The 13,372-nt window shown below is 39.0% G+C and overlaps 1 protein-coding gene across 3 annotated transcripts in view; it reads right to left on the minus strand.

Moving 5' to 3' along the window:
- LOC101161541 (potassium voltage-gated channel subfamily KQT member 1) overlaps window positions 1–13,372 on the minus strand; it is an 84,296-nt gene that overhangs the window by 31,094 nt on the left and 39,830 nt on the right. For all 3 annotated transcript variants that reach the window (XM_023952475.1, XM_011487602.3, XM_023952481.1), the window contains 4 exons: window positions 9,716–9,826; window positions 8,145–8,240; window positions 7,857–7,973; window positions 4,276–4,414 (listed from right to left, as the gene is read on the minus strand). In XM_023952475.1, the coding sequence (XP_023808243.1) occupies window positions 4,276–4,414; window positions 7,857–7,973; window positions 8,145–8,240; window positions 9,716–9,826 (463 nt within the window). The remainder of the gene's footprint in view (window positions 1–4,275; window positions 4,415–7,856; window positions 7,974–8,144; window positions 8,241–9,715; window positions 9,827–13,372) is intronic.

The following is a 13,372-nucleotide window of genomic DNA, read 5'->3' on the forward strand; positions in this document are numbered from 1 at the left end:
GACTGCAGCATAGGGGTGTCTGACAGTTGGCAGTTGTTAAAAAGGGGATCTTTTATTTGAAGTGTAAAATCTGCTTGGGCTCAGAAGAACTGGATAACAACAATTACCTGGTCAGATATGATTTGATGTATTAGCAAATTTTTAGGGTTCTAAAAAAATTGGTGTTACAAAAAAAACTAAAAACAGCTGAGTCAACTCTGATTGTTTACAGTGCTCGCCTTTTTGGTGACTGAAGAGTATACATCTCACAAAGCTCATACCATCTTGAAATGTTTTTCAAAAAAAGGTAGACAAAAAAAAAACAGAACTTGAATTGAAGGTTTCTAGTTTCATCTTCTGCATAATTTGGGACGTGACTATAATCTTGTCAACCAGCACAAAATCTAAACTGAATGTCAAAATAAGCTGTGAACGACTATCATCCATGTAAATAAAGGTTTGAGAAACTTGCAGAAAGACCATTCACTGTATAGTAAAACTGGACATCACCATAGAAAATGACTTTTCCAACAAAGTGAAATCAATTCAGTCGCCACGTTTTTTCGTGGTACTTACATCCCCATGTTGGAACTAGAAATTGTCAGTTTGCAGCGATTGGTCCAAGTTGGCCTTAGTAATCATTTCTATGGCAACCACTTTCACTTTGTTTTGGAACTCCACACTAGAGGTAAGATCGGGCCTAAAAAATCCAGCCCGACCCGACACAGGCCCGCGGGCATTAAAGCCGAACCCGGTCCGAACCCGACCAATTAACTTGATTTGCAGGCCCGAGCCCGAAGCAAACCCGAAATATCTATTTATCCCTAGTATTTTTGGCAGAAAAAAACGCAAGATTTCTTAAGGTTAAAACGTCTACATATTTTTATGATCATGATAAATGCATTTGCACAAAGAAATAACGCTGGAACACAGAATAAGAGGCCAGACAAAGAGTGTGAAAGAAAGATCTTGATGCGCACTTGCTTCATTACGCGGAGAAATAAACAAAATAAACAAAATAGATGCGGGCTTGCGGAGGGAAGATTACATTCACGACACGTGCGCAGATCTGCGGGTGGCCGGCGCCCCCCTCTTTCTGCCAGTTGCTGGACCACAGTGTATGTCAATCAACGGTGGGCTGGTGACTGGTGGGATAAAGGGGGCGGGGTCTACCTGTGTGTGCGCTCGGTGAACGTTCTCCCTCTGAGTAAGAAGCTGGCTGTGCCTTTCAGTTCGTGCGGTAACCGTTCTGACATACAGCATTAATAAAGAGCTGTTTAAAAACCGCGCGCCTAAGGAGCTTCTTTGCAGCCATTAAAATATATTTATTAAAAAAGTCAGCGAGAGAGAAGCCCGGCCCGAACCGACCCGAAGGTAATGATTGTCATTTAGTGCCCGACCGGGTCGGGTCGGGTTCTGACTCGGGCACGGGTTTAAGATCTTACCTCTAGTCCACATGCCTAGCACTTGAAAGCGGGCGCGGGAGAATCTGTCAAACATTTCGAGCATTCAAAATGAGACCACCTATTTTTATTGAGGCATCTGATTGATCAGTTTATAACTTCTAATGACAGAATATAAGTCGCACTTTTGGGAGAAACTTATTTAACAAAATATGGGACAAGAACGGATATTTCATCTTGATAGGCAAAAAATTTTAGCGGAATAAATAATAATAGACTGAATATCTGCACGCTTCACTACCGTAACACATTGATGCTTATTTAGCTTCATGAACAACAGGGGGAATTTAGTATATTAGGGCAACATATGAACAATTATTCAGGAAACCATACTATAAACCACGTGCTAACAAGCTAACAAACTTTAGAAAAAGTCTTTTGCCAAATCTGAATTCTTCCCCTACCCCTATGGCTTCTCCCTGTCCCTCCAATTGTGGGGGCATTTGGAGGAGTAGGGTTGTTGCTCTCTACTGCAAAGGTGTTCCGTGTCAGGCTCTGCTGTGGAGGAGAAACGCTTTTCTTCATGTCATAATTATAATATTTGATTTTCTCCAATTAATATCCTCACATAAGCACAGATAATTACATAAGACACCAACATACTATAACGTCCCTAATATTGTAAACAGATTTACAGATGATGCTTTGGTCTTTCTTATTGACTGTATAATTGACCCCTCCCCCCTGGCATTCCAAACAGGAAGTACCCGCTAGCTCCAAGAAGACAAAATCATACAGTGTTGGGTAAATTACTTTTAAAAAGTAATTGATTTATCTTACCTAGTAACTGGACTACTCGTTACTTTACTTTTTTCCTATCATATACAGAATATCAAAGGAAAAACAGTTTGCATGAACAAAATTGTCTCATCTTTCATTTAACTTTATTTTTAAAGCAATGACCTCATGCAAAGTATGAACCTGGTTTAAGACATAACCTGGCTTCATTAGAATTCAGACAACAGTGTGAGAAATGACAAAAAGTAAGTTTCGTGGTCTATGCCATTGCTCAAAATGAGATGAACTTGTTACGCCTATACTCATCAAATCTGAAATTAAGCCTTTCTCTTGAAAACACAAAGAACTATTTAATGCCTCCATGTTCATTCTCTCTGACTTTAGTTTTTCTATTACAATTAGTTTCACATTTCTATCTACGTCTGCCTTTTGTCAACAATTCTGCACTCCTGTGAGTCTACCAAACTACCCCCCACCCTCTCTGCAGAGCGCATTGAATGCTAACTCATACTGACCAGAGATGCAGTCATATGCAGCTTTGAGAGAAAAACAAAGTAAGAAAGGGTTCATTATTTTAGAAAATGACGACTCCCAGGAAAGAGTTGGCTCTTGTCTTTCACACCAAAGAGCCGACTTCAGAGTCGTTTCATTTACAATCCTGAAAAATCGGGTCTCTGCTCAGCTGCTGCTCCTCAAGGCTCAGAGGAGTCCTTGCAGCATCTCTTTTCGTCTCACCTTTGAGCCAGTTTGGAAAGCAACGTGACTGTAGCAGTGAGGGCATGTCTGTACTTTGACCGATCCCCAAATCTGTGTGGATGTGCGCGCACGTAAGCGCCAGTAACTCTGTTTTCTTTTAATTAGAAAGTGCCCAGTCGCGCGGGATTTTTGAAATATATGCAGCCATTTTTTTGGCCGCAAAGACTTAGCGGAATAGTTAAGGTTAGGATTACGGGTTGCGGTTAGGGTTAAACCCCCAAAAAGTTCCTGAGCGCAGCTGTTCCTGCAGCTCAGCGTTACTCCGGGGGATGGATCACATGCGGAGAACACATTTCATACACCTAAGTGAAGGACAGCTAATGGGACTTTACTTTAAGTTTGATTTTAAATATGTGCGGGCAATGGAGCAATGCGCATCTTGGCTGCGTGTATTCCGTGTGACCAGCATGAATTTCCATCTCTTTTTGTGCTGGTCACGTGCGATACGTGCGTGAATAACATCAGCCTTTAAATTAACCTCCGTATCTATTCATTTAACCGAGAGAAAATTTCGGAGCCCACAAAACATATGTAACAAAGTATCGAGGGTTTCTATAGTCCGGTGATTGTAATTAAGTACCAATATTTGAACTGTAATTCCTTACGTTACTGTGTTACTAACAAAAGTAACAAAACTACAGTATTTTGTTACTTTGTAAATCCGTTACCCCCAACACTGATCTTATAGACTTCTATTAAGAAAAAAACAACTACGGTATTACTTTATTTTTTTGGAGTAAAAATCGCATTAAAACAATAGCAACAACCGCTAGAGGGTTGTGTGTAGGTGTACATTAGTATTTTCTACTGACAGCAGCGCAGTAAAAGAAGCGCCACTCAGTCCTACGGCAGGCTTGGCGTCACAGAAGATGAATTATTCAACAGATTTAGTGGTGTGATGTTATGTAAAGAGTTTAGTTGACTAGTTAGCATGTCCTTTATGATCTGGTTATCTGAATAATTCTTTACTAGATTTCTAAGTTTCATGAAGCTACATAAGCATCAATGTGTAGAGTATTGAACTGTGTATATATTTAGTCTATTGTTTCCTATTCCGTCTACATGATTTGCCTTTCAAGATGAAATGTCCATTCTTGTTTCGGTATCTTGTTAAATACATTTCTTCCAAAAGTGTGACTTATATATATATATATATCATATTTGTTTCCTCATTTTACATTTTTTGGCACCTGGGACTTACACTCCAGAGGGACTTCTAGTCTAAAAAATACAGTTCTCATAAAAACATCAAAGCAGAAAGATTTCAATTACAGCAACTGTTCCTGTATCTGAAGCCTCAGGAGTCTGGAAGGGTTTTTGTTTTTTCCTGTTTGAGTACCTGTGCCAACACTGCTGTAAACATCTGAACTCAGCTCCCTCCCGCTGTCAAACACAGGGTCATGGGTGACGCCTGGCATTGTGGGAGAAGCTGGTCCATTGTCCTTGTCAATGCTCTTCAACTTCCTCTTTGTCTTCACCTGCACCAGAAATGAAAACAGAGCAGCTCAGTAAGACTTGCTTTTCTGACATTCAAGTGACACAGCAGGAAGAAAAACATAGTTAACCCTGTCAGAAATAAGGCCTTTCTGTCTTCTTAGTCCTTCAGAAAGGAAATGTTTGCCCTTTCAAACATGGAAAAACCTGAGCTTTCCAATATATAAAAACATACTGCACATTTATTTATGTGAAAAATGACGTATTCAAAAGATATTCACTTCTATATAGAAATTTGACATTGACATATGTATAACTTTCTATAACTTCAGCAAGAGTTCCAGGAAAACCTATTCAAGGCATGATTAACATTTGAAATTTTTTACACTCTGTAAGCCACGGTCTGACAATCAAACAGCAAAAAATATGAAATATTTCATATGTTGCTGCCAGTCATCTCACTGTCATTTCTCAGCTTTCCACTTGTCAAAGATTTCCTGAATTGTTAAGATCCCATTCAAGGATTTTATCACACAGATACACGTTAAATTCTAATATAACGTGCAATGCTATTGCAATTCTAATGTAAACAAAATTATTTTCAGCCTCAAATTTTCTGATTTTAAGTTTCAAAACTCAAAATTTCAGTTTCAAATTGTTTTTGTCACTTTCAACTCTTTTTGTTGTTGTTTTGTTTGGGATCTGAAAGTTTCACGTTTGAAACTTTTGGCCCTTTCTGGCGTGTGGGGGTGGGGCTTAGATGAAGGACCAGTCAGAATGATGAGGCTGGAAGCTTCCGGCTCCGTGCCTTTACTGACATGGGAACTTGGATAACAACCACCAGAATATTAAAACCCCAACAATACAAGTGAACAGTGGCCAGAATAGACACATATTCATCCTTTACAAGTCATTCATACTGTATTTTTCAATAGTAACTGCTCAAATCTTTGTATAAGCCGCCTTAAAAGTCAAACATTTGAAGGTAACAAACATTTCCAACTGGCTTTTGATTACAGCATCGTGCACACGCAGCTCTGCTAAAAAAGATAAACCAAGTAATTATTGATAAAAATATTTATCATGTATTGTATAATTTGTTTTCATTACAGACAATGAAAATCATAATGTGTGGTAGAAGGAAAACAACACGGCTTGCAGTCGTTTGTTCATGTTTGATGATTTTTATTTTTCATATATTGGCAACAGGAAATAGTTGAGGATGGCGTTTTAACGTGAGGAGATATCTCGGGGTGCTAGCTGCTTTTGGCAGTAAAGCGTCAGTAAGTGGCGAAATATCAAAGTGGTGCAAATCCACCCGTGAATCTCGCTGCAGGTTTTTTTCTTTCACAGCTACATATAAATGATACAGCTACTTATGAGGATACAGCGCCACTTACTGACACTTTATTAACTCTGTCAACACAGACACATTATTATCGGCAAAAGCGGCTAACAGCCCGGCGCATCTCCTCGAAGTAAAAAGCGCTCATTTCCCCTCTTTTCCTGTTACCAATATATGAAAAATAAAAACCAGAGAAAACGACGTGTTGTCTTCATTTTATCACACATTGTTAGGATTTTCATTGTATGTAACGACAACAATATATAGTGTTGCATTTAGGTGATTAAACACCGTTGTTTAAAATAGAAATACTAACTGCAAATAAATTAATACCGTCGCTAAATACCAGCAAAAGAGAAAGATAACAAACACAAAAACAACGCTGTGTAAGTCATCGGGTCAAACTCACAATTTCAGCATGAGTAAAAAACAAAGAGTTGTCAGGCTGTTTTAATTACTAGGCCTTAGCAGAGAGCTGTACCAAGCTCTCAGCCTTAGCCTTTTTTATTGAAATATAACAGCATTTTTTACGCCTGTATGTGACAAACGGCGTGTTTACACGCTGCTTTTTATGCCCGCCCTGGAACAACACAAGATTCATTTCATTTATGTGTTACTTTAAAAATGTGCATTTTTAATGGATAATACGCCGTCCTTTACATTGCTTTTCCTGGCGATTTACGATCCTTTTCGCTTGCCATAAGAACGCGACTTTGATGCACGTAAAAAAAGATGCAAATTCGATGTGTTTGATGTGGACGCAGCATTACACGGTGTTTGGGGGATTTATTCAAAAGTGCAACTTACTTAAAAATTTAAAAAAAAAAAAAAAAAAAAAAAGTGCAACTTACTTCGCAGCGCCTTAAATACGTTTTTTCTTCTTTGCTTTTGCAACTCATACTCTGGTGAAACTTATACTCCAGAAAATATGGTAGACTTCAAACTTCAAAGGGATGGGTATCGTTAAGGTTTTAACGGTACTACTTCTCTTATCGATACTGCTTATCGATCCGGTATTTTAACGGTACTCTTATCGATACTTTTTGAGGACGAAAAATAATACATAACAAATTAAGAACATAAAGTATTTTATTTCCTCATTATGCAACAACACTGTTTTTTTTAACAAAAAATTTTACTTTATATACATGATAATTTTCCAGACAGGATATTCATTTTAATTATTTAATCTAATTATTTTTATTCTTTATGAGCGTGATGTTTCCTTTGATCTTTTGTCCATTTTCCACAACCTTGAAAAGACTTTTCTGTCTGTCAAACACCAGAGTTAGGATTAAGTGAGATGATGGAAACAAATTCAATTTGATGCAGACTCCTTCCTATTTATTTATTTTTGTTTAAATAAGTAACAGTAAACCCAATAAATTATATTAATTTTACGGATGACAACTATCATTAGTCATTAATTATTATTAAGTATTAGGAAGCAGCTGATAGTTTGTCACGGGTCTGGAATCATAAGCCGTGAATCCAAGCCCCGCCTCTCTACCTGTTTGTTTTGTGTAGAACACGCAGCCCCAGCGTGTTCTACACAAACAGCGCAACATATGCCATATGGTCATCGTAGCATCAAGGTGACAGGATGGTAGCGACTCCTTGATGCAAAACTTCATTAATTTTACGCAGAAACAGGTGTTCTTAGTTTAGGGCGCTCACGTGTCCCCTACGAGATCGCCACTGACTGTGAGCGCTGCCTTGTCTTGTGTGTGTGCGCGCGCGGCGCGTGCTGTCTGAACAACAGCCCCGCCCCCCTTGCACACAAATAGACAGACAGAGCTCTCCGCTTCAACGAGAATGCCGAAATTAATATCATCATTAATTAACGGAAAATTGAATGATTTGGTGAGTTAAATATGGCAGATGACGCTTGTGGGACACAAAAAAAAGAAAAAAGAAAAAGTAACTTCTCCAGTACCGATAGCAGAACCGTTCAGATCTTAACGATATGCGGTCTTGAAGAATGTGGTCCCGGGGCTGGTTCAATACCGGGGCACGGTACCCATCCCTACTTCAAACTTGAACTATCATGAATAAAAAACATTTGCATAATAGGATTTAGAAACCGATTGAACCTCGGAGTACCTAAAACTAGAGCATATAAATATTAAATATTCACAAACCGATTTTTTGGACTTGGGGCTGGATGGAGTGGAGACTGGGACATGGGCTCTTTTTCGTAAAAACATCTTGAAGGTAGCAGAATCAAAGTTCTCCACTGCAAAGCACCTCCACGCTGTCTGAAGGGGGGTGTGAAGATGAGAGATCAAGATCCGGATAGGTCATACTGAATGTCATGCAGGAGGAAGAGAAAGATGATTGCACACTCTCATTTATATGAGTGAGACTCTGAAACACTTCAATCCCCCCTCCAGCTTTAGTCAGGTTGTTTCGGAAGAGTTTTCAAATACCTGAATGAGGCAAGCAGCTGCAGGGATTTGTCTGTTGAAGTGTTTCTGTCTTTGCTTCTGCTGCACCTTCAGGGCAAACCCTGAACCTAAGATTCCCTGTCAACAACAACACAACAGAATAGATTTTTCTTAGTTCAGATGAACAGAGGAAGACAAGCTAATTACTGTGGAGAAATTGGTGCTTAATATTCACTACTAATAAACCAACAGTAATGATGAAATAGCTCTTTGCTTGGCTAATTTTAAAGTAAAACAGGACTGTATTTCCCGCAATATAATAATAATAATATAAATATTTTTTTCACACAAAAATTGCGCACCTTATAATCTAGAGCACCGTGTCTTGTTGTACAAACAGGGGTCAAAGCAGTTTGAGAAGTGCCAAGTCAAAATGTTTGGTCAGGTGTTATTGTAAATATGCTAACATGTCGCGGTTTCGGATTGTGCTTTTTCAACTGTTATTTGATATGATAACACCTTATCAGTAACATTAACATAGTCACAGTAACGTTTGTTCTGTCTGTCTGTGTCATAAATAGGGTTGGGAGTTACAGGTACTATAAATACACTAAAGTAGCTTTCTTTAAATTGGCTTAGACTTCTAACATGGCTATCGCTCCTAACATTGTTTAGGCTTTTAAAGAGGCTAACACTTCAAAACAAACAAAAACAAGCGGTAAGAGGTAAACTTTCTCTCTGGACTGATGCTTTATATAACCCATCGTGACGATCAGAATAGATATCGCTTTCCCATTCCGCTGCACTCAAGGTCCGCTCCGGCTGAGCACCACGCAACAAATAGCCCGCTTTTTTCACAAAAAGCGATCCAAACCGAAAAAATAACAAGAATAAAGTACTAAAAACTGGTTGAATATTTATTTCTTTTTGTAAGTGACCATGGTATAAGCGAGTTAATGGCCTTCGAAGTGTGCGTTATCAGCATTATCAGTCTGAACCATCCTATGCTTCGCGTCGGATGGTTCAGGCTTCTATGTCATTAACCCTTACTTAATAAATAACTAAATCTCTAAGTCATTTGGTGTATTCTGTACTGCTGGGTAAAAACTGAAATGCTGAGAAACAAAAATGACTTGATTGGCATGTCTGTAGTGTGGTGACTGGTGAGCTGTGGGGAGAAACAACACCTGTGAACATTCATCGCATTTCAATTAGTTTGACTCGATCTGTTTACTTGTCATCACCCGACAGTGTGACTGTCAAAGCGTTTCTGACTGACAGTTGTGTGTTTTTAACTCGTACTCAATTTTTTTGTCACAATACTTATGCCTTATGCTTTGATCAATTGTCTGTGGTTCAAAGGCATTAAAAACATTAGGATATTCTTATTTTTTCTATTTAAAAATGTGTCACTTTTAAAATCAGAGTGTGGAGTGCTCAATGCAAAGCAGCATACACTTCTCTATGTGCTCAATGCAACCTATCATGCAACTTATTAATTGCGGTTCTCTCTTGTGTAAACATTAAGAGTTATGTGGCAGAAACAGATAATTTATAATTAAACCTTGCTCAGTTCTTTTACCAGTTGACAGTAATGATTTTTATTGACTTACTGCGGGGAGGGCAAAGAAGGAGATGGCAAACACTGAGAAACAGGACGCGATGGTTTTTCCAATCCAGGTTTGTGGCACTTTGTCTCCATAGCCAATCGTGGTCACTGTCACCTTTGGAAGACAATGACAGTTGTGTCAGTCAAACACAAAACCTCAGTTTGCTAATGCCTTAGTTACATGCATTCAGTTGGGGGTTGATCCATACGGGTGCTGCAGGTTTTTGGGTTGTCTGGGGTCATAGAGGGTTGTAGACAGAATCTGCAGTCTTGTCACCTTAAAGCAGTGTTTTTCAACCTTTTTTGAGCCACGGCACACTTTAACCCTGAAAAAAATCCCGCGGCACACCAGCATCCAAAAAAAAAAAAAAGCAAAAATTCATGGTCTGTATTGATCGACAGCCCCCCCCCCCCCCCCCCCCCCGCGCAATCTCACGTGGATTTATTTTGTGATAATTGTGGCAGAAAAAGCAGGAAGTTGAGCTTTAGCTGGTATTTTTGTTAGAACTGAGCGACTTTATCAGCAGGATTAAGAACAAGGAAGTGAAGACTTTAACCACTTCTGATTGGTCAGACTGATGACATGTGATTAAGCCTTCAAGAATGATTGGCGGAGACAGTTAAAGGGGCGGGACTTTTCCTTACACACTTATAGCTGCAGCTAAATCGCGGTAAAAAACAAAACAAAAAAAAAAACAAAAAAAAAAACAAGCTGAATCGCGGTACCGTGATTCTTCTCAAAATGTCTTTAATAGAATTAAATAAACACAAAGAAAAAGTAATTTTAAGATCTTTTATATTCCTAACTACTTAGTGTTTTATCAGGGCCTGTTTGGATGAACAAAGAGCTGATTTCCTGGAGATGGAAAATATTTTTAGATCAGTGAATGAGGGCAATTTCTCCACGGCGCACTTGACCATCTCCCACGGCACACTAGTGTGCCGCGGCACACTGGTTGAAAAACACTGCTTTAAAGAATGTCAGGAAAATGGAATGCACAGTTGTCGTGAAGTGCTTGTAAATATAATGGATGTTACACACACCTATAATGTATGAGTGATGCCGTCGTATCAGAAAGGTGTGCATACCAGCTCTGTACTGACCATGTGCAAATGCTTTACACACGGGGTGTGCAGGTGATACATACGTAAAGCTCATAAGATGTTCAAACAAACTACAATCTACTTGTCATTTCCAACAGCCAGGCTGCGCACAATGGATGCGCAAGTAGCACACTTATCCTTCGAACAACACTGACAGGCCCCTGGCAGGGTGAACAGTGTTCAAATACACTGAGCTCAAATGTTGTCTTTCATCAGAAAGTCGCTACTTGCCACGGCACGTCAAGTCCCCGGCAGAAGACCACTCCGGCCCGCCGGAGTGTTTATTGAGGCCCGGATCGCCCCGCGTGCCTCCACAGGGCCTACCCGATGGATCCGAGCCCACTAAGGCAACAGTGTTTTCCTGTGGCATGGGTTTCTTGAGCGCTGCTGGCTCCGTGGTCAGCGCTCATGCTCCCCCCATTGCATGGTTTACATGAAGCATCAAGAAGGGCACAATTCACGGATGACCAAAAACATGCAACATGGTGTTCAAGTCGCATTGGAAAGATTTTTTTTTGCTTCTTTATTACTGCAAACTCAACATCATTCTGCTTTCAGCAAACTGAAAGTAGGTGGTGAAAACACACATTTCAAAAGATCACAAATTTCAAAAAGCAGTCATTTGGGTGAAACTGCAACAACCCTGGTTGATAATAGTCCTGCTTTTTGACAAAAACACATCAGGGATAAAGTAGTTATTATTAAAGTAGTTACTTTGAAATCATTTGTAATTTTCGTCTTTTAAGGCACCTCTTCTCCTCTTTGATGAATTCTGAGTATCTGCAGCTACAGCAAAGATCTCCCTTCTTTGTTGGTACTCATAAAGATCTTCACATACAGACAGTTACCAAAACAGACTGCCTATGTGTGAGAGTACATCCACCACAAATAAAAAACATGATACATATATATAATGTGTAAATAGTTGAAAAAAGTGAGCTCCAAGTATTGCAAAAAGGTGTTGATACTGCTGGGGAAGTGTGTTTTTAATATCAGAGTCCCTGAAGCAGCCCAAGTTTATCCCGTAGTCTCTTTTCTACTTGTTTTGCCAGATGTATTAGCAACCCACTGAATCTGCCCAGGGGTTTTCACACAGTAACGGCAGTGGAGCAGATAAAATAGTCTATTTTTGACCTCTCAGTTTTTAACACGCAGCTCTAAAAATGCGTTTTCCTGTTTTGGCACAGAACTTAGGATGTTGCTTAAATAATACTAATAATTAAATGGTAGCAAATGGTTTTAAAAATTGGTGAACACACCTTATGCTGTGATATGTTTTTAAATTAGTTAACCTGGAAAGAAAAGTTTGTTACAGACCTGCTCCCATCATCTTTTGATGTATTGTCAAAGTCTTTAAACTATGATTATGCAGTTTCTACGACATAGTTTCTGCAGAACAGCAGACGTTCATCAGAAATCACTTCTGAGTTGCTTCTGTTGACACAAAGCAGGGACCATGCGGCTCCCCCAAGGTATTTTCTATGTCACAAATATGCTGTTTTTCTTAAATGGAATTTTTTCATCTGCTCCTGATTCACAGCGATTTGAGTAAAGAAATCTTCAGAAATTTAATTTTGCGCTTATTTCCTTTACATATTTCCCCCATCATGAGAAAAAATGCCACGAAAAACCCCCACAATTTTCATTGATGTGGGTCTTTAAGAGAGTCATCAGAAACAACAAAGCTCACTAAATGATAGGAGTAACAGCAGTTTGTCAATTTTACTGCTTTATCCTTTTTTAGCTTTAATAATTTGTCCTGATAAAACAACAAAAAACCTGTTATCAAAAAAGTAGCACTTTGTCACCAAGTGGGTTCTGACAGAAATTCAGAGGCTTTTTTCTTACTTAGCTTCTCTTTTTGCTCTGTGTGGCCAGGCCAATGTCCACCCACAGTCTAGAAATATGCACGTTTTTATTTCATGAGCCTTAACTGTCTCTGTGAGTGGGTACGAAATGCATGGCTTTCTGTGTTGTTCATCTTTGTGTGTTTCTGGCTTGGTGCTCCGCTTAGGGTGTACGACTGCTCGCTGGCCAGTGGCCTTGAAAGAGGCATCCACTAGGTCTGAACACTATGAGGAAAACTCGCGATTTGCGATATTAGTAAAATAATATTGCGATGATGATATAACTTGCGATGCATGAACAAATAGCAAAACAACCAAAACATAATTTGCATTTCATTGCAACAATTTAATCTAAACAAGAGTCAACATAACTTAAATTACAATCTAATTGACCCTAGTCTGGAGGCAGGCATCTCGCATAAAAGATCCATCCGATTGGTCAAATGCATAAAGGGATTTATTTAAATCTTTTTTAATAATTCAAGCTGCCACAAGATTGTTTTAGCAAATTTAGGATTGTCATTTATTGCGGAATTTTGCGATATGCGTATTGCACTGCTTGATATTGCGATAACAATAAATTTACGATTTATTGTGCAGGCTTAGCTTCCACAATCATTAATACAGTCGAGCAAGTAAAAATTTGAAAGCTTCACAGCAGTAGAAAAAAATGATTATGTGTAAAGGCAGAAGAATATGAGAGAACACAA

Source organism: Oryzias latipes, chromosome 3, assembly GCF_002234675.1.
Source record: "Oryzias latipes chromosome 3, ASM223467v1".
NCBI classification, from domain to species: Eukaryota; Metazoa; Chordata; class Actinopteri; order Beloniformes; family Adrianichthyidae; genus Oryzias; species Oryzias latipes.